This window comes from Arvicanthis niloticus, chromosome 15 (assembly GCF_011762505.2).
Source record: "Arvicanthis niloticus isolate mArvNil1 chromosome 15, mArvNil1.pat.X, whole genome shotgun sequence".
NCBI lineage: Eukaryota > Metazoa > Chordata > Mammalia > Rodentia > Muridae > Arvicanthis > Arvicanthis niloticus.
In genome coordinates this window covers 22921725-22942226 of record NC_047672.1, presented here as the reverse complement: position 1 = coordinate 22942226, position 20502 = coordinate 22921725, and the positions used below count along the sequence as shown (strand labels likewise).

Genomic DNA, 20502 nt, shown 5'->3' with positions numbered 1-20502 from the left:
TGTGAAGGATTTGGGTTAGACTCCTAGCACCCACATGGTGGCTTACAAACAATTTTCTGTAACTCCAGTTCCAGGGGATCTGCAGCTGCAACTTTCTTCTGACTTTTATAGGTACCAAGCACACATGTGGTGCATGCACATGCATGCAAGCAAAAACAGTTATACATACAAAATAAAAGACATCTGAAATAAATTAAGATAGCACATCTTAAAGGACTCCTTGGGGGACAACCTTAGAAAGTGACTACTACCTAAGCTGATGCATGAAGCTCTGGAATCCCAAATTCTTGAGTCTGTATTTCATTATCTCTCATCTCCACTATTGTTCCTAGATATTACATCCATTAAAAAGAACAGAATCCTTGCAGAAACACAATTACAGACCAGGCATGGAAAGTGTAAGAGGATCCAGGGATATCCGATTGTGCCAGAAAGGAGTAAATATTACAAAAGGTTCTTGCGGGGTTTGGCAACTTAAGGAGATCCCCTCTATGCAAATATAGCAAGACACAAGAATTAATGTTATCAATGGATTAGTAGGAGTTAAATGTGCTTAAATCCACCAATTTGTGAAAATGGTTAGAAACAAATTAAATTCAGTCTCCTCTGAAGGATACCAGAAAAACAAGCATTTTGACAAGTAGTAAACAAAGGAGTTAAAATATTGAATTCCCTCTGGGAACTGCATGCCTGTGAACTGAATAGTAGATGAGGTGTTATTTTTGTTTATAGAAGTATTTCTTCTAACAATTAAAGGATTAAAGAATCACAGTACTGCTGATACATAATTCTAAATGGGATAATAAATCTGGGAAATGCCAATGGCTGCTATACCACAAAAAGAAAACAAGATTTTATGTTTCCTGATGAAGATGGTCGACCGTCTATACTCCTTTGCTGCTAAAAACCATCAAAATAAATCTTGGAAAATTCTGGATCCTATTAACTAACTTTAAATATGAATGAAACATGCTAACATGGTGAGAATGTAATTAATGACATCTAGGTATATGCATTGTCTACAGAACAGGCCCTTTTGATGAAAAGGGACTCAGATATAAACTAATTAAAATACATACACCTTACTTTCATCTTTGTTAGACCCAATGTTTATGAAGTCTACTTTAAAAATTATAAAATTTATTTGAAAAGTTTATAAATGGTGGATTTTTAACACTGTTTAGGTATTTGGTAACAATAAGGAATTACTGTAAATACATGTAGGTGTCATGATAGTATCTTTGCTGATTGCTTTGTAAAATTTCTTGTGTTTTGTAAATACATTTTAATATTTTCAAAATAAGAGGTATTAAATTTGAGATTTGTCTCCTAATGATGCAGGAGCAAGGGTGACAACCAAATAGAGATAAAGATAAAACAAAAACGTCATTAACTGGTTATTTTTGAAAATTCAGGTGGAAGGTTTTGTACACAGTTGAGCTTTGGCATTAAAAATGTACTAGCTCCAATTAAATGCATTTTAAGTCTGAAACTGCTTTCCATTTTTTTCAGATGGCCAGACGAAGGTTTAAGAAGTTCAGCACTCTGGAGCTTGTGCTCATTGTTCTGCTGCTGGTTCTGTTCATCATCGCGGTGGTTCTAATTGTGCTCTTAGCCAACTCAAAGGAAGCAAATGGTAACGAGTCACTCTGAGTCTCTCCCATGCCAGAGCAAACTCATCACCCATGGTAGAGACACCACGCTTTTATATTGCTTCGTGTATGTATGAATGTGGATGTGAACGCTTGCAGGTTGTACGTATCTTATTGATCATTGACAAAGCATGGCAGGTCAATAGACAGTAGGTTTGAATTCTGAAGCTTTCATCTCCATTTTTAATTGGATCCAACTCTGTAATCTCTGATATATATTTGCTGAATGTTATAAAAATAATTATAATTCTGTGAATACTGATAATGAACAACATGCTATGTAAATAGAAATATGTGTATTTACTATATATCAATTTAACTATTTAAGGTGAAAAATTGGTTCTTAATACCTATTCATGTTATTTTTATTCAGTGTTTTTTGAGCTGATATATCTCAAAATAAGGGCTAGAACATGCTGAATGATCCAGGCTTTGCTATTGGCCTCACATAAGAATCAGTTCTTGTGGGAACTAGGCAATGAAGTGCCAGCCTATGACTGAACACAGCCAAATCAGTTTTGTCTTTTCTATTCAACTCTCAGCTACATCAATCTCTGCTTTTTGCAGAAAATAAGGGTCTTTAAAAAACATTTAACTTTTAAAGTTTTATAAGCCTGAAGAGGGAGCTAAGGCCTTATGCAGATGCTGGTACAAACACAATGTATTTAATGCATCATTTTTGAAATAAAAACCTCAATGCAAAGAACAATTAGAAAAAAAACATTTTCTTGTAATGTCTTTGTTTATTTAACAAAGACATTATCTTAAATAAAGCTTCTTTTCTATTTCAGAGAACAACAAGAATGCTTTTTATGTTTTACTGTTCTTTAAATTAGAAATCAAAGTTTTGTAGCCTTGGGGTAGTTTCTAGACCTGTGCATCCCTTTATGACTTTTTTCACTTCGGAGTTTACATTTCCAAAGAATACAACCACTTGGAAGTATCCTAAGGGATTAGGGATCACCTGACAAAACAGAGTTGTAGTCACTGTGATTAAGATGGCACTGTTAGTGCCTTCTCTGTATATATCTCCAGCATGGGTCCCCAGAGAATAGGTATTAGATTGTAAGATCTAGTGAGATGATAGTTTGGTAGGAACAGGCACTTGCTGCCAAGCTCCGTGAGCTGAGGTCAGTCTCTGGAAGCCACATAATGGAGAGAGAAACCATTCATGCAGGCTGTCTTCTGACCTTCAGTCTTTAGATTGTATGAGTCATTCAGTTTCTGTTATCATGTGTACTATTGCCATTGCAAAATAAAATAGTTATCAATAAATGAGTACATTTATGCTCCAGGAATACTTCATTTTTAGACACACATTTTGACCTGATTTGACCCACAGGGTATGGTTTATTTACCTGGCCTAAAGGGAAGTTCATGTCTAGTTTGACAAGCATCTAATGATGAAGCCCTCTTCTCATATGGACCATATTGCAGGGGAACTCTAGCAAAGAAGTAGATGATGTTGGTTGACACCGAGGTAAATACAGTTAGCAAGAAAAAAACAAGGTGTTACAAAGTAAAACTGCAGAATTTTAAGCCCATTGAACTAGAGCACAGCCAAGTAGAGGAGTTAAGATTGTTGGAAGTGCTGAGAACCTGGTCCTGTCTAATGCTTGTGGTCACAATTCTAACTGTCATTTTGTCTGCTTCTGTGATATGGTAGTCTTAGATGCTGAAACAACTGGCACTCCAGACACTACCATCACCAGGACCACTCTTAACTCTCCCAATTGCCCAGTGCTAAGTGAGCTGGAACGAATAAATTGCATCCCTGACAAATCATCTGACAAGGTTTGTGTCATGCATCTTGTTGGCATTAAAGAATTCATGTCATGGTGAAATTTCTTCTCATCATCCTTCTCTTTGTTCTCCTTCTCTTTCTCCTCTCCTCATCTTTCTCCTCCTTTTCTTCTTCCTATAGATTTCTTCCCTATATCCCATTTCGTAGAAAGTTGTGTGTACAACAGCTTTGGTAGCTCACATAACCTAAGTCTGTTCTCATGTATGTAGGGTCATGTGGTTTCAAGGGAGGAAGAGCTAGAACATACCCTTGGGTTGCCAGTTTTAGCAAGTAAAGCAGAATTTCAGATAACTAATACCATATTTTTAGTGTTCTGTGTGCTCCATGTAAAGTTTTAGACAGCGAAAGTGTATTTATCTTTCATGAGGCTACACTTGATTGCAGTCCTCAACTCTCTCATTGCCTTTCTTGTTGCTGGCAACATGCCATTTCAAAAGGTTATCTGGGATCTACAATAAAATATCACGCATGTGCTCAAAGCATGATTTAGCATAAGGACAAAGTTTCAGCAGTTATACTTTGGAAGGAAAAAGGTAATTAATGCCAGAGTAAAGAACTTACAAGGACATGGCACTCTAGTCCAATGTTTCTAGATAACCAGCTTGTGCACATCCAAGAGTATTATGATAATAAAGTCATCGCACATGACCCACCATTCACATTTAGCAAATCAAAATATTTAATTGAAAACAGAGTACAGTCTTCTGAGTGAAGTCCACTCACGTGACACGACAGATCAGCATTAAATGCAGAGTGAACGCCTGATGCATGAGTTCTTGGACATGTGTGGTAGCTACTCTGTTCTCACTGTGTCGCACAGCCTTCTCTGGTGATGGCTAAGTAAGACATCATCTATGAGATTAGCAGAATGTCAAGATGAGTCAGTTTAGGGCTATGTTTCTTTATTGCTGCATCTCCATTCCCAGCCATCCATTGATGCTGGCTCTCCAGAGACCTCCTCTAATCTCTTCTGAGATGTCAATTTCTTCTCAGTTTCCTTGCACATACAGTAAAACTGCATGTGCCTGACTGCTCTTTTAACAGTTCAGTCTGTATATGGTGTCAAGTTTAAATAACTTTTCTGATTATTGCAGACTTTTTAGCCTTCATACACGTCTGTAATCCATGATTTGAAAGACAGCTCTTGATATGGGTTTTAAGCTCATCATTTATAATCAGGGGACCATTACCCTCATTTTTGATGTAGGCTTTTACCACCAATTCCAGATTTTACTGAAGGCAGAGAACAGAAATTTATAGTTAAATTCCATATATTTAGTTTAGGAAAAGGCTATTAGATAATACTTTTAAACACTTTAAAAAAAAACTTTTAAGTTTTCAGGGTTAGGTATTTTGTGATTACAAGGGAGAACAAATTTACACACTTAACAAAATTTTCTATCCTTTTAATCACTATGATAGTCAATTAATATGAAAGTTGTTGACTTATATTCTCCATAAACAGTCATGATAATCCTTATGATATTAGAAAGGCTAACTTTTAAGATTTGGAAAGGCTGTTATCTTTTATTGATTACACACTTTGCAAATTATTTATCGATTCTGAATTTGCCTTATGATGTCCTTTCCCAAATTCCAGTTTCTTACCTATGTATTTAAGTGATCAAGTTTTATGACATCAGCAAATATAGTAAGTTTTGCTAATATAATTACAAGCATTTACTTAAATATTACTCTGGGTTTACATAACACCAGAACACAGTCATTAGGTGATTCTAGGGAGAGCTACAAAGTCCTAGAAATAGACTTGAAGTTATGTAATGTTTAGGCATGGAACCTGAGCACCTTAGAGAAACAGAGCTTCTGCCTGGGTTCTCATCCTGGCTCTGCTTTGAAGAACTCTGACTGGAGTACTGTCATGTTTGTTTGTCTACTCTTTCAAGTTATCAGTCAGCGAGACAGTGTGTGTTCAGATAAACATATTCATTAAGCAGTGATTTTTTTCTTAACAGCATTGCACTCTGTGTTCATGAACACTTTAAAGATATATTCTCTGTTGAGAATTTCATACACATATAGTTTTGATTGCATTTACTTTACCCTCCAACCCCTCTCAGACCTCATATGTCCCCTCCCAAATTTATGTCCTTCCTCACCACCCACCCTGCCAGTCTTCTCCACCCTATAATTATTAAAAACTTTATAATTATAATCTCAATGGACATGAGAAATGTTCTCTGGAAATAACTTGTAGTCTGATTTGGAGACTTGAAGGTCTGGATCATGAAATGGCCGAGAAAGTGTATTTCTTTAAAATTTTACTATCAGATCTTACCTTGACATGGAACAAGGTGATCATGTTAACTTTTAAAACCTTACTCAAAATGAAACATATTATGAAACAGTATATAATCAACATATTTCCCTGATTCAAGGTCAATTTTATTTATTTATTTTATTGCATGCCTATTTATGTGTGTATGTTTTGTGTGTTTACATACCTCTTGTGCACAATGTGGAAGTCTGAGGACACCTTGTGATAGTTGGTTCTCTCCTTCCATCATGTGTGTCCCAGGAATTGAACTCAGATCGTCAGGCTTGGCAGCAAGCACTTTTACCTGTCGAGCCATCTTGTTAGCTCAAGATTGACTTTGTTTATTTTTAGTTTTTACGAAGTTGCTGCACACACAAATGACCAGGGACTATTTTTGTGAGTAGATGATAATTAGGATTCCTTTATTGTTAAATACCTTAATTTCTAAAATTCTTGTTTTTACTAGAAAATGGGACACTTCTCCCTATAGAGATTCATTGGTCCTATGTTTTTGCTTATGTCAGGTCATCTTAGGCAAAAAAAGAAGAGTGTTTAAATTTGTCACCACAGCAGAGTGGGGCACTGACATGAGTGAATCTTGGGCTGCTATATACTCTTAGCTCAATGACATCACTATCCTGGAAAGTGCTGAGTGACTGTGAGCCTATTGCTTATCAGAGTTGCTAATGCATGCTCTGGGTTTGACTAAATATTGCTATCTTAATACAGTTTGTGTTGCCGTAACTGAATAACTTGTAAAAAACAGAAGTTTACTTCTCATAGTTCTGGATGCTGGGAAGTTCATGCTGATGTAGGCCTTCTTGCTACATTCTCATTGAGGGAGAAGGGAAAAGGCATGGAATCCCATTCACAAGGTGAAGTCATCAGTGTTTGATCACTGATTAGGGGCCTCCTCTCTTAATGTCATCACACTGGAAATCCCTGAACTCAGGGATTTCAACATAACACAAGAGTCACTAACATTGAACTGAACTCTCTATTCTTAGATTGTGGCTTCTCTTTATACGTAATCTTGTGTGTGGTAAATGTGGATGAATGCCAGCAGAGGATGCCAGGCCCTGCTCTATCGATCTCACTTCATTCTTTTGAGACAGGTTCTTAATTGAACCTGTAATTAGCTTGGCAACCAACAAATCCCAGTACTGTGTTGACTCTGACCCGACAGCACTGGAGTCATTAGATACATGTGGCTATACCTGGATTATTATGTGGGTCTGGAGGATGCAGATTCCTTATGTCCACACAGTAAGACTTCTCATGTAGTGGCCTATCTCTCCTTATATTGTGATAAAGTAACTACTCCAAAGTTAGTGATACAAAATTATAATTACCATATAATTGCTATGGTTTTATGGGGTTGAGACCCATATCAGGGTTGACTTGACCTTTTCTATGCTGAGTGCTGCTGGCTGCAAGTGTGTTACAGGCTTCACCTAGTAGCTGATCTATTATGGTGGAGAGATTCAAGATGAATTCACCCATGCATCTGCTACCTTGGCCAAAACAGCTGAGAAGATACTTCTACTTGGGTGATTTCTTTTTCCCCTTTGTGAAGGCTCAGAAACTGTCTTAGAGGGCAGAGATCCTTTATTGGCCAGGGCAATTGGATTTCTTTCCTGACAGCTCAAGGATCAAGAGATTGGGGCAAGTTTGCCTATCCTCTTTCCAGCCAGGCTCAGAAGCAGCATCCTGTAGAACGTTGACCAAATCTATCATAAGCCAGCCAGACTCAGCGGGATGATCAACATCCACTGGTTTATATCAATATCGACAATACTTCTTCATTTCTCATCTTCTGTTGTTCTTAAATAATGTCAAGACAAGTAAGAGATGGACAGTGTAGAGCTTGATTTTGTTTTAAAACAGTATCATCAGGATTTGGTTTCTCTAAACCTGTGAGTTCAGTTCAGTCATTTGTGTGTTGGAGCTAAAGCCTAAATATATTCCCCAAGACCCACATGCACCAAAAGCCTGCAGATGCTGAATGCCTTGAGTAAAATGGCTTCCCATTCATAAAAACCTCCAAGGGTCTTCTTTTTTACTGTCATACTTATACTACTAGTCATTCTTAGATTGTTCAAGTGGCCTATTCTAATGTGAGTGTTAGGTAAAGCATTGTTATGTTCTGTGCTTTAGGAGATAAGAAAAAAGATGGTGTTAGGTACAGATGCACTTGTTTAAAGTATTTTGATCCAAGTTTAGTTAAATTCTTGGATGTGAAAACTTGCAGGTATGGGAGACTGATTATGTCTGTTATGTAAAAAGTAAAGTGTGCATTTTTAATCTACATATTCTATCATAATCTACTCAGGGGTGTGCATTTAAAATAATCCATTATGCTCTATCTCAATTTTATTTCTATGATTTAAAGATCTTTTTCTCCACATGTATTGATTCTTCTTTCTTAGTTATGTGTCATATCTGACCTGTGATATCTTCCTGGTTGACTAAAGGGCTTCCTATCAGCTGTGAGGCTGGGTTGAGTTTTGAGAGTATTGTCTGACATGAATGTTACCCTTAAATCACCATTTCTCTCACTTGTTGTACTTGGGGACTTTGTGAGCTCAAATGTTAGATGTGTCTGCTACAAGGCATTTTTTAAATGAATTTGTTTTTTTAGCTATAATTAGATTTCTTTCCCCTTTTAGCATATTAATTGTACAAAGCATAGGGCTTCACTGTGGCCTTTTCATGGTCTCTCCCTCTACTATATACTCATCTGGCTTCCTCCTGTGGTCTTCCCCCTTTTACATCGCAAACATTTCACCTTTCATTGTTATGTCCTTCCCCCCATCAAATCCACACAGGAGAGACAATGTTCAACTTTTGTGAATCTCGTGTCTTTGTTCAACATCATTTATCTGTTTATTTTTGAGACAGGGTCTTACACATCCAGCATCACTGGCCTTGAGTTCACTGTAGCTGAGGGTGACTTTGTATCTATGATTTTTCTAAATCGCCACCCTAGCATTGGGATTATAAGCATAAGTTACTGTGCCTGGACTGTGATGCCAGGGACCGAATCTGCCAGGGACTGAAATAGGGCTTTGTCCCACCACCAGTCCCCATTATGATGTCTTCAGATATTCAAGCCACATGATGCTTGCCATGACTGCTTTTCCTAGGGAGTCTTTCTTCTTTCTTTTCTTTCTTTCTTCCTTCCTTCCTTCCTTCTTTCCTTCCTTCCTTCCTTCCTTCCTTCCTTCCTTCCTTCCTTCCTTCCTTCTTTCCTTCCTTTCTTTCTTTTCTTTAGGCTAGAACAAGGAAGTAGGCTTAAGACATGAAAATGACCTTGGGCTAGGATAGGGAAGTAGGCTCAAATACTTTGGTCATCCTGATAGGCCCTTAGAAACAGTGATCATAGGAGTGTTCACGTAATTGGGTTTAATGACTTGTTTTTTTCTTTGACTATTTGTGTTTATTGTCTTGTTTGTTCCTTGACTATTTGCATCTATTATATTGCTAGACCCTCAACCTAGAACTGACCTTAATACATGCATGTAATCAAAATGGTATAAAAGCATAAAGGAGGAGGGAGGATGGAATACGGGATTCTAGGGAGGGGAAATGGGGGAAGGGGATGACATCTGTATTGTAAATAAATAAAATATCCAATAAAAATTAAAATATAATGTAAACATTTTAATAAAGTATATTAATATTTAAAGAAAAAAGAAAGGAAACATTAAAACTGCAATTGTTGTGTTCAGTTTATACCACAGCAAAATTTGCTCCTGCAGCAAGAGAGGCCGCATGTAGACATCATTATTTTATTTTTTTTCACTCTCAAAACAGATTGGGCATTTCTACTTCATAAATCCAAGACCTGGCATGCTCCTCCAAAATCTGAAAGGTTTTGAGTACTGCAAGTCATAAATCATTGTTTCATGAGTGAAAAATGTAAATGTATTTTACAAATGCTGGGTCTATGGTTGGGTAGTATAGTGCTTGCTTACCATGCAAGAAGTCCTAGGTTCAACACGAGTACTGCAGAAAGGGCAAGGCATCCAAAAAGTCTGTCACCTTTAGGTTATAAATATTATTATATAAACATAATGAACATTGTGTTTAGAGCATTCTGTCCTTAAAACACTTCATCATATAAAGATAAATAATCCAAAAGTCCAAGAAAAGAATCTGAAATTCAAACCATTTCTTGTTCCAAACGTTTTGTATAAGGGATATTTAACTTGTATTGGGTATTAATATAAAAATTAGCATCTGATTCAGTGTAGTCACTTGTATATAACACCATTTTTTTTACTTGCCATCTTTAAGATGTTGTCATATTTTCATTAACATGTATCTAGTGAATCCCAGAACATGGGGAAAAAAGAAATAAAGAGCTCTGGCTTTCATTTCTCTATTGCTAAGAAACCTTTGGCAGGAATTTCACATCTGTAACACTTCACTCTATGGACTTTGAGTTATATATCTGTAAAACAGTGTGACAGGATATATTAATCATCTATTGCTACAGAATACATTATCCCCAAAGATAATGGCTTAATGGAATAAGTTGTAGTTTCTCATGGTTTCTATATTGAAAATCTGGCTGGGTTTGGTTTGGTGGGGTAATTTTACCTCTGAGATTCTCAGAAGCCGCATTAAAGGTGTCTTCTGACATCATGCTGAACCTTATAGCTTACCCATGTGGGTTGTCATGACTCCTGTCTATATAGTGGTTATACTGAGAATCCCATCTTGAGTTCCTTGTAGCCTGGTCCATTTCATGATATAACAGTTTGCTTTTCCCATAGTTGGGGCTCCAATGGAGAAACTGAAAGAGAATGAGCAAGACCAAAGCTACCTTCTGTCTGCAGGACAGACAGAATCTATGGAGTGTCATCCCACTGTTTCCTATTAGTTGTAAGGCACTAATCTCAAGCCCAAACATATAAGAACAGACTTATTTGCACTGTTAATGTTTATCTTGGATGTTTCTCCTAAATTAGATGCATGAGGAAAGAGAATGTACTCATTTTAGCTCCCACTTGACTCAGACATCAATTATGGTATAGGCTGGCACATTCCTTAAGGAAAAATTATACACTATTCTGTTTGTTAAGGAAAGATTACTTGCTGTCTTGTAGGGAGTTGAAATACTTGTCATGCGTGGAATATACATACATATGTACAGATGTGTAATATACAGATTTAAAAGCAGCTTCTTTGAGCCTTTAAAAAAAAGTATGGCCTTTCCAACTAGTCCTTCTGAAAGTTCCAACAAGACAGAACTGGGGATACCTTTAGACATGATAGACCTGGGACACCCTTAGATATGATTTATCTTGACTTCAGATGTCATATTATGCTGTTGCATTTGTATGTTGAGTATATTTAGTTCATACATAGATACCCAACAAATGTTGATACCATTGCACTCTATATACAAATAAACAGAATATAAGGTCAAATCAAAATTGGTTTGATTTGAAAATGTCTAAAGAGAGTGAATTGCAAAGTCTTTTTATATTTTTTCATTTTTTACAATCCAAAGGTAATAGTATACACAAGGCCATTGTATTTTGGGATACTGGTGATGTAACAATATTATGGCTTAGGATTTTAAAATATATTTACCAGCTTTTGTGTGTGAAGCATACATGGGGTTTCTTACACCATTTCATAAGGACACTGACAAGGAAAACTGTAGAAGTTCTGTGTCTTGATGTTCTGCCCAAGGTCTCATTCGTAAAAGTGAATCTCAAAGGAACTGACTTGTAGTTCTTAAGAGGTAATGTTCTATGACTAGATGGAGTTGATCAGTCTAATCTCTGTTTCAGGCCACATGTGATGAGCGTGGCTGCTGTTGGGATCCTCAGGGATCAATCCGTGTTCCTTGCTACTATTCCAGAAATCATGGCTACAAAATGGAGAGTGACCCTGTAGACACAAATGCAGGTATGCTGAATGTAGAACCCTAGACCTGGAGGCTTGGCTCCTTCCTAAGGGACTTCTGAAGCAGCACACAGAGTGCTGTCACACTGCCCATGTGACAAAGGTAGGCGTTGCTCTTATCAGTGATTAGATTGTATTTGGCAGCAAGGAATAATTACCTTCTGCCTTAGGAATTCAGAGATTTTATTTGGTTTCTGGCTTCCACCTTTTTTTTGGCATGTATTTCTTTTTTGTCTTTTCTTTGTATATAAAGATTTAGTTATTTACTTTTTCTTTACTCTTCTCCCATACAATATACATCCTGACCACAGACTCCCTTCCCTCCCTCCTTTCAGCCCTTCCCCTACCTGCTTTCTTCCTCAGATTTGTTGTTCCTTCACTTACATTCAGAAAAGAGCCAGGCTCCCAGTGATAGTAACTGCAGGTGGCATAGCACCATGCAACAAGACTAGGCACAAACCCTCATATCAAAGAGGCAACCCAGTCAGAGGAAAAAGGACTCTTGAGCAGGCAAAAGAGTCAGTTCTCCCACTCCCTTGTTTAGGAGTCCAAGACATGCTCCAAGCTAAACAACCAGAGCGTGTATGCAGAGGTGTGGCCTCACTTTTATACACCTTCATGACTTCATATAATTATCATGACAATTTTTGTTCTCAAGTTTATTATTTTTAAAGTCTAGAATTTGAAGTTAATAATCCCCAAGATTCCTTATGGCTCTGTTCTGGTGTTGCTTTTATGATGCGGAAAGAGTTGCAGCTTTATAAGCACGCTTCAGAAGTTACCTAGTTAATGACAAGTCTTAAGCAAAGAGCACCATGGTAAGCCTTCTGAGGGGAGAGTGAGAGTGGGTATTACTGCAGAGAAGCCCCTAGTGTAAAGAGGTGGGGCTCTTCAAGGCTGCAATCTTCAATTGCTGTTTATCTGAGGACATGACTTCAGTGTACAGGACACTGTATATATTGAGAACCTAACTGAGAAAAACTAATAACTGAGGACATAAAGGTGTGTGATTGACATGGGATGATCAATGAGCACGAAGCATAAGAATCAGTCCTTTGGGTTATGTTTTCACTCAGTTCTTATTGAAAAGGGATGTGGAGTTTTGGATAACATATTAAGGGCTTCAGGGCCCAGTTCAAGATGAAATGTGTATACAGGGCATATGTATCTGTATATTCCCTTCTTTGAGAAACAAAAGTGTTTATTTCCATGACCCTTTGACCAAAAGTTTAATTTTATGTAGCCATTATTTGCAAACCTAGAGAACCAAATATGAACATCTTTTTCTCCTCCACATGTTAGGATTCACAGCTGCACTGAACAACTTACCTTCTGCACCCGTGTTTGGAAATGGCATCGAAAACATCCTGCTTACAGCAGAGTACCAGACATCAAATCGCTTCCACTTTAAGGTTGGAGTTTGTTTGCTTTTCAAAATCTTTTCAAGGGTCTCTTCTACCTCATAACTGTGGTTCCTGCAAAGGAGAACATTGTGTAGTTATGTGATGCTGGTTTTGGGAGGGTCTTCAGTAGCTTTTGTTCTGTGCTGAAACTTCCTCAATACATACTGAGTTTACCAATGAGCTTTCAGTTTCTACCCATTTGTCGTAGAATGGGAATTGTAAAAGGGAACAAGAGGATGCCACAGCTTTGAATTTTCTAGGGGGAATCGATGTCCTCAGAATCACAGTGTACCGCTACCTGAAGACTGATGTATGCCCAACAAATAAGCATATGAAACTGGCAATGTAGCAATCACTTTACTTTAGATAGAATGTCAGTTTGATCGCTGTCCAATTTCCAGGTCTATCTGCATAGGAAGTACTGGTGTTGGAAAGGCCACTGATGGTTTTGAAAGATAGGTAAGTTTTCACTTGGGCTTTGTTTCTATTCTTCTCTCTGTGCAGTTGACTGACCAAACCAAGAGCAGGTATGAAGTGCCCCATGAACATGTGAAACCCTTCAGTGGAAATGCTGCTTCTTCCTTGAACTACAAAGTTGAGGTCTTCAAGGAGCCATTTAGCATCAAAGTCACCAGAAAAAGCAATAATCGTGTGCTGTAAGTTTTGGAAACTTGGGTACTTCCCTTATCCCAGATCTGTATCTGGTCCTGGAGATGCCCACCACTTCTTCATAGCTGTCAGTTGCAGATTTCCATTCATTTTTATGTCCATCTAGCCATCTTTCCTGTTCTTTTCCACACCTGATCCTTAACCTCCCATTTCCCTCTCCACCCCCTGTCCATCCCAGTTCCCTCCCTCCATCTGCCTCTTATGATTATTTTATTTCCCCTTATAAGTGAGACTCAAGCTTCCTTGCCTGGGCCTTTCTTCTTGTTTAGCTTCTTTGGGTCTGTGGAGTATAACATGTTGCCTATATTCTATGGCTTATATCCACTTATAAGTGAGAATATACTATGTATGTCTGTTTGGGACTGGCTTACCTCACTCAGGATGATATTTTCAAGTTCCATCCATTTGCTTGTAACAGATGTGCAGCTTGGTCTTCATGTGGGTCTTGAACAACTGGAATGGGAGCTATCCCAAAAGTTGTTGCCTATATGTGGGATCTGTTCTACTAGTTGGGTTGCCTTGTCTGGCCTCAGTGGGAGAGGAAGCACTTAGCTTCATAAAGACTTGAAGTTCCAGAGGGGGGCATACCCAGGGATATAAATGAAATTAAAAAGTCTGTAAACTTATCATGGGGGTGGCAGTAGCAAGATGATGATAAGGGGAAGTGTGCAAACTGCTGAGTTTACTATGCTCCAAGCATGTGTGTGTGTGTGTGTGTGTGTGTGTGTGTGTGTAGTCATCCTTCTTTTTACTTCCTTTTGTCTGCACATTTTTCTTTTCCCTTTTGTCCACCTTTTGTCTACCTAATACCATGAGTACCAATCAAGACTTATTAAGGGTCTATGGTAATTTGAATACAGTGCTCTGGTTATGTTTTGTCTAAGGAACAAGCAAGGGTTGTACCACAGTCATACCTGGCCTGGAGATGTTGTCCCTTTTAGGGACATGTCAGCAGAAGGCTTGGAGAGGGAGTGTTGTGTCGGTGAGCTGAGGAGAGCACTTGTCTATGCCGCTGTATCCTTCTCTCCCTCCTTCTCACTCATGTCTGTGTTTCCCTCCCATGTTTAGGTTTGACTCAAGTATTGGGCCCCTTCTCTTTTCTGACCAGTTCCTGCAGCTCTCTACCCACCTGCCAAGTGCTAACGTATACGGTCTGGGCGAACATGTGCACCAGCAGTACCGACATGATATGAATTGGAAGACTTGGTCCATGTTTTCCAGAGACACAACCCCAAATGAGGTAAGCTTTCAGGCCCCTTTCCTCTGAATATCACAGCTTTAACCTATAGTATAGTTGTTCAGAGTGAGAATCTCCAGTGAAGCTGTTTCGCATTTTAGATCTTCTACTTATCAACTATATGATTCTGGGCAAGTTGTTGGGTCTTTGGTTTCTCATCTATAAAATTGGGCAGTGACAGGTGCTTAGCCAGCTCGTTCAGGGGTTGTGAAACTTAAAGTGAGGTTCATGTGGCGGTGATGGTTAAATGACTGAAATGTGTACATAGAACATGTCACATAGAACATGCTCGATAACTTTCCCATTGAAATCAAGTTAAGAGCCCATGGTAAACTGTCTTTCAGACAGCAGAGACAGCACCTTATCCTCACCCTGTCTCACTTAAACACATGCTTGCTTCCCAAATGTCTATCAGAAAAGTGGAAAATGTGTTGAGAGAGCAGTTTATGTGGAACAGCTGGTGATGATGACCTAATTTAGAGCTTTAGACCTTTGCTGGTCAAGGTGTAAAACATGAACAACACCAAGGGGCAGTGTGGACTTTTGGCCCCATTAGGGCTCTGTATGGTGGTTATTTATATTAAAACTCAATAGGGCACTTGCATATAAGGTTAAGTTGGAATCAGGCAGACCTCTTTGAGAAGAGAGATTCTATGAACTGTAGTTTCAGAATCCTTATCTTTTTATATTTTAACAAAGTCAAGATCTCTGTATTCATACCAGAATTGTCACTTGTTAACATCCTCTGAACAGAGATCTGAACTCATAAAGTTCATTGACATCTTCATTGAACACAATATGATGTTTAGACTAATTGTAAATATTATTTTTCAACTGTCTTCAACAGGATGGATATAACTTGTATGGTGTGCAGACGTTCTTCCTGTGCCTTGAAGATAATAGTGGATTGTCCTTTGGGGTGTTTCTGATGAACAGCAATGCCATGGGTAAAGGACAAAGGAATAGTCTCAAATAAACAAGCACAGGATGTATCCATGATCCCTTTACAGCTTTGTGTTTAAATGAGGGAATCCGTTTCACAGCCTTTAAAGCATGGCTTTGGGATGGCTATGTTCTCTAACTTTACATTCTTACTTTGCTGCCTAATGGGACCTATGCACAAAATGGTTTTTCTCGCTTCTCAACTACTGAATCTGGTTGCTTGCATTGGTATATTTGCTGTTACAAAGTTAGGATAATTCTTCCTATAATCTACTGTAAGACAGGTTCTTGAGCACGATCCCTCCTTAGTCCTACATTAAGTGATCTCAACTGGCAGTTCTAGCACAGTCACCACAAAGGAAGAAAAGAAAGATCAGCATCTCCCAGGGTTAATGGTGGGCATAGGATATTTAGAATTGTTGGTTTAGATCAGTGCTACTCAAAGGTAGGGTTCACACAGCGCACATATAAGATGAACATAGACATTGAGAGTAAGCACTGATTTAGCATCCAAAGGTCTGCACAAGCCTTTTTCATCATCAATTTTATACTCATTTATAGATATAATGTTTAATAGAATAACTCTTAAATTTTATTTTCTTCTATTTTAATCTTTTAAGAGGTTACCCTTCAGCCTACCCCAGCAATCACATACCGCATCACTGGGGGAATTCTGGACTTCTATGTGTTCTTGGGGAACACACCTGAGCAGGTTGTTCAAGAATATCTAGAGGTAAATATGAAGTCATAGTTATGACTAAGGGACTCCTATGTAGCAAATATTTAAGAGATGTAAGTTTAAACAGACATGTGAGCTAGACACACTTAAGCTGAAATACTTAAAACGTAGGACAGATTTCATCTATGTAATGGAAATTTCTTTATAAAGTTTTCATATTATAAAAGATGTGAAAGGATATAAAGATACCCCAAATGTGGCCTTACTCTTATGAGGGGATGTACAAGTTGATTAACATTATAACCTTAATGAATCAACACACTGGAAAATTGAATATATTTTGTGCCACAAACCAATGCATAAAAAGGCTTTGTTTTAAAATATATTGTGTTGATGAGATGATTTAATTGGTAAATTGCAAGCTGCATGAGCACGAAAACCTACATTCAGACCCTTAGCACTTATGTGAAAGTCTAGGTGCACACTTGTAATCTCTCCTGGGTGACAAGAGACAGGGGGATCCTTGGGGTGAACTCACCAGCCATTGACACAGTGGTACCAGTCAGTGAATTCCATGTTGAATGTGAGAGAGACCTGATCTTAAAGTTGAGATATAGAGCAACTAAGAAAGACATGCTACATAGACCTCTGTCTCCCTCATGCACCACTACCATGCTAACTTTCATTTCACATATCTCTCTTAGCTCATTGGACGGCCAGCTCTGCCTTCTTACTGGACACTTGGGTTTCAGCTCAGCCGGTATGACTATGGAACTCTAGACAATATGAAAGCAGTTGTGGATAGAAACCGTGCAGCACAACTCCCTTATGTAAGAAAGCTTGAACATAGTTCCCTGAAATCCAAGGAGGGAAGAATGGGAACAGCCTCTGACTTCTCCATACTTTCTCTTTAAGTTATTTTTTTTCCTGTTTTGGGTAATAAAATGAATTTTTATGCAATCTATATCTCTATATCTATCTATCTATCTATCTATCTATCTATCTATCTATCTATCTGTTGGATTGTTTTGGCTCAAAAATATCATGTTAGAGGTTGACTATAAAGGTGATATGCAGTTACTCGAAGACCTTGGTATAAGCTAGATTCTCAGATTTTGTGTCAGGTAATGCCTAACTCAGCCCTTCCATCTCCCTATCCCTTACGGTTTAATACATTTTAACAAATATTTCGTGTGGACATTGAAGAGGAGGAGATAATTCTAGATTTCAGAGAGCTAGGCAACACACACACACACACACACACACACACACACACACACACACACACCATTCCCTCACAAACATATTCACACACATATACTAACACAAACTGGTTCAGGCCCAAGTTATCTAAATTGGCCCTTTTTTTTTCACATATAAGAAACTGAAGCTAAATTAGGGAAATAATTTGATTTTAACCGTTTACTTAGCTTGTTGGTGACAGCATTTATCATTAAGTTGATCTACAAAACCAAGTGACAAGGTTGAGGTGCGTTTGTTTCACACTGGTGTTTTGGCTGCTGTTTGTTAGTTAGTGAACAGGATTTACCTTCCGGCATACTGTGATCATTTTGTATTTGAAACCGAAATTCAGTAGACATTTTGGAATTGGGGAAGAAAATGTGGGAAACATAATGCAAAAGAAGTGAGACTGAAAACTCTCAGGATGACTAGGGGAAGGCAGTAATTAGAGTTGTGATTTGGGTGAGTGACTCAACTCTCTTTTGGCCAAAGATCTGGCTGGCCTCTCTTGTCTTCCAGCCCTCAGGACTATGTTTCTGAGGGTGAGAAGGAATGCCAGACAGAAATAGTGGAGGCAGAGCTGAATTAAGGGAAATTAAGCACAGCCAACACAGTAATGAGAATATCATGTGTCTTTTGTACTTACTTCTAAATCCTGTCCATTTAGTTGTAGATAGCAGAGGGAACAAGATTGCCAGTTCGTATCTCTAGCACCATCGCTGGTCTCTGCTCTGTATGGTTCTTCTTACAATACATGCAGACATTTTCTTCCTGGATAATCTAAGGAATGGAGGAATAGGATGTACTGTTGCACAGTGGTATAAGGTGTGAAAGAAACTGATGAAATAACTCAGAGTTGCATCTGGGTGTCCACTCTTACAAGTTCAATAAAGCACAGAGTACGTGTTGTACTTAAATGTTTGTGCTTTGAGTGACGAATTTTGAATATTTCTAATATAGTGGAGGCTGTAATGGGAAACTAGGTTTCAAGAAGACATAGAAAGAGACAATTTTTAAAAAATCTCTAGAATAATCCTGTTCTGTTTTCCTCTCCATGTCCTTCCTGCTCATAGACACAGTCTAAACTTTGTTTGGGTACCAGTATTTTCATATAAAACTAGGAAAGACTAAATGCCAATGAATTGTAGTAGTGATAACAAAAACAGTTATTGGGATAGTGAACAAGGAAGAATGGAGAAGAGAAATCCCCTCCTTCTCTTTATCTTTGGCATAGGGTGAGTTTTATTTTTATAGCACCAGTGATTTGTCATAGGTCGTGCAGTTGATCTGATTGCAGGGGTGGGGCTGATCTTAGGGATACAATAAAGCCATTCATTTCTCAAACCGCTCTGGGAAAAAGTGCATTTGAATAACACAGACTGACAGTACTGCATTTAGAGTCCAGCACAGCAGTTGGCTATTATCTTGAATAGTAAAGGTCAGAATTTGCTGGTTTCTTTAACGGAGAAATGTGTAGATGATAAATTATGGGTGCCTGTATTCTTTCAGGATGTTCAGCATGCTGATATTGATTATATGGACCAGAGGAGGGACTTCACTTATGACCCGGTGAATTTCAAAGGCTTCCCAGAGTTTGTTAAGGAGCTACACAATAATGGGCAGAAACTTGTTATCATTTTGGTATGTGTTTCCTTTTTCCCTCCAAAATCAGGTGTTTGTTCATTCTTTCCATCATGTGCCCTTTTCCCTCCTTGCCATCCAAAGAAACAAAAATATTTTAATGCCTTCACTGGTTGTATTTAAATGTGATTATTTTATTGGTGACTTTTTTGAAGTCCAGTCTTTAGCTTAAAGTAAGTTTTTTTCATGATGTTATCTTGTTTCTTAGGATCCAGCCATTTCCAACAACTCTCTCTCAAGCAATCCCTATGGCCCATATGACAGGGGTTCAGCAATGAAAATCTGGGTGAATAGTTCTGATGGCATCAGTGCACTCATCGGAGAGGTAAAAGTAGAGAAACTGTGGCTCTGGTTCTGGCTGGGTTTGAGTGTATCTGGATAAGTATGTGGTTTTTTTTTTTTTTGGTGCATGTTCAAAAAACTTGGTCATACTGAGGATAAATTTTTCTTTGCATTTTTATATACAAATGCCTACCATCTACCTTAGTTCTTACATGCTTTTCTCAGCCAGATCCCATTAAATGGCAACTCACAGAGTATCTACCTCCTCACTCTGTTCCCTCTTGTCACTACACTCCTCCTCACAATGCCCCACTGACACTGCTTGGCAAGTGGCACTAGTCACCTTCTACTAGGAAAATCCAATGATTATAAGCCATACCACTCAACTCAGTTTCGTGTCAAAGATTAATATACTTACCACTTTAAAAAGTATTTTGTTGTCTTCTTATTCATGAAGGTGTTATCATCTGTTTTACTTTTAATATCCTTGCCCTCCCTCCATACTATAGTGTCTGAAGGAATTGGATTGAGAAAGAATAGAGAAATGTAACTAATGTTAGAATCTACAGATTGTAATGAAATTTAATTTCATACATAACGTCTCTATTTTCAATTCTTAGACTTCAAAGTAGAGGAAGCAACATAGTATTGTGAACCAGAGTTGAAGACTAGAAAACTAAACAATGGTTTTTATCTTTGGAGTAATTCATTTAAATAGTCAATTGACATTTTAAAAAGTAGTTTTCTCAGGTGG

At 38.1% G+C, this 20502-nt stretch overlaps 1 protein-coding gene across 5 annotated transcripts in view; it reads left to right on the top strand.

The window, feature by feature from the left end:
• The window catches only part of Mgam (maltase-glucoamylase), a 131583-nt gene that overhangs the window by 11901 nt on the left and 99180 nt on the right, over window positions 1-20502 (top strand). For 3 of the 5 annotated variants that reach the window (XM_076913481.1, XM_076913480.1, XM_076913479.1), the window contains exons 2-12: window positions 1513-1636; window positions 3319-3446; window positions 11539-11656; window positions 12956-13065; window positions 13561-13712; window positions 14794-14965; window positions 15810-15909; window positions 16525-16637; window positions 17288-17413; window positions 19335-19466; window positions 19675-19791. In XM_076913481.1, coding sequence (XP_076769596.1) covers window positions 1513-1636; window positions 3319-3446; window positions 11539-11656; window positions 12956-13065; window positions 13561-13712; window positions 14794-14965; window positions 15810-15909; window positions 16525-16637; window positions 17288-17413; window positions 19335-19466; window positions 19675-19791 — 1392 coding nt within the window. Of the gene's footprint in view, window positions 1-1512; window positions 1720-3318; window positions 3447-11538; window positions 11657-12955; window positions 13066-13560; window positions 13713-14793; window positions 14966-15809; window positions 15910-16524; window positions 16638-17287; window positions 17414-19334; window positions 19467-19674; window positions 19792-20502 lie in introns of those variants that run through there. The other 2 variants (XM_076913482.1, XM_076913483.1) reach the window with 2 other exon arrangements.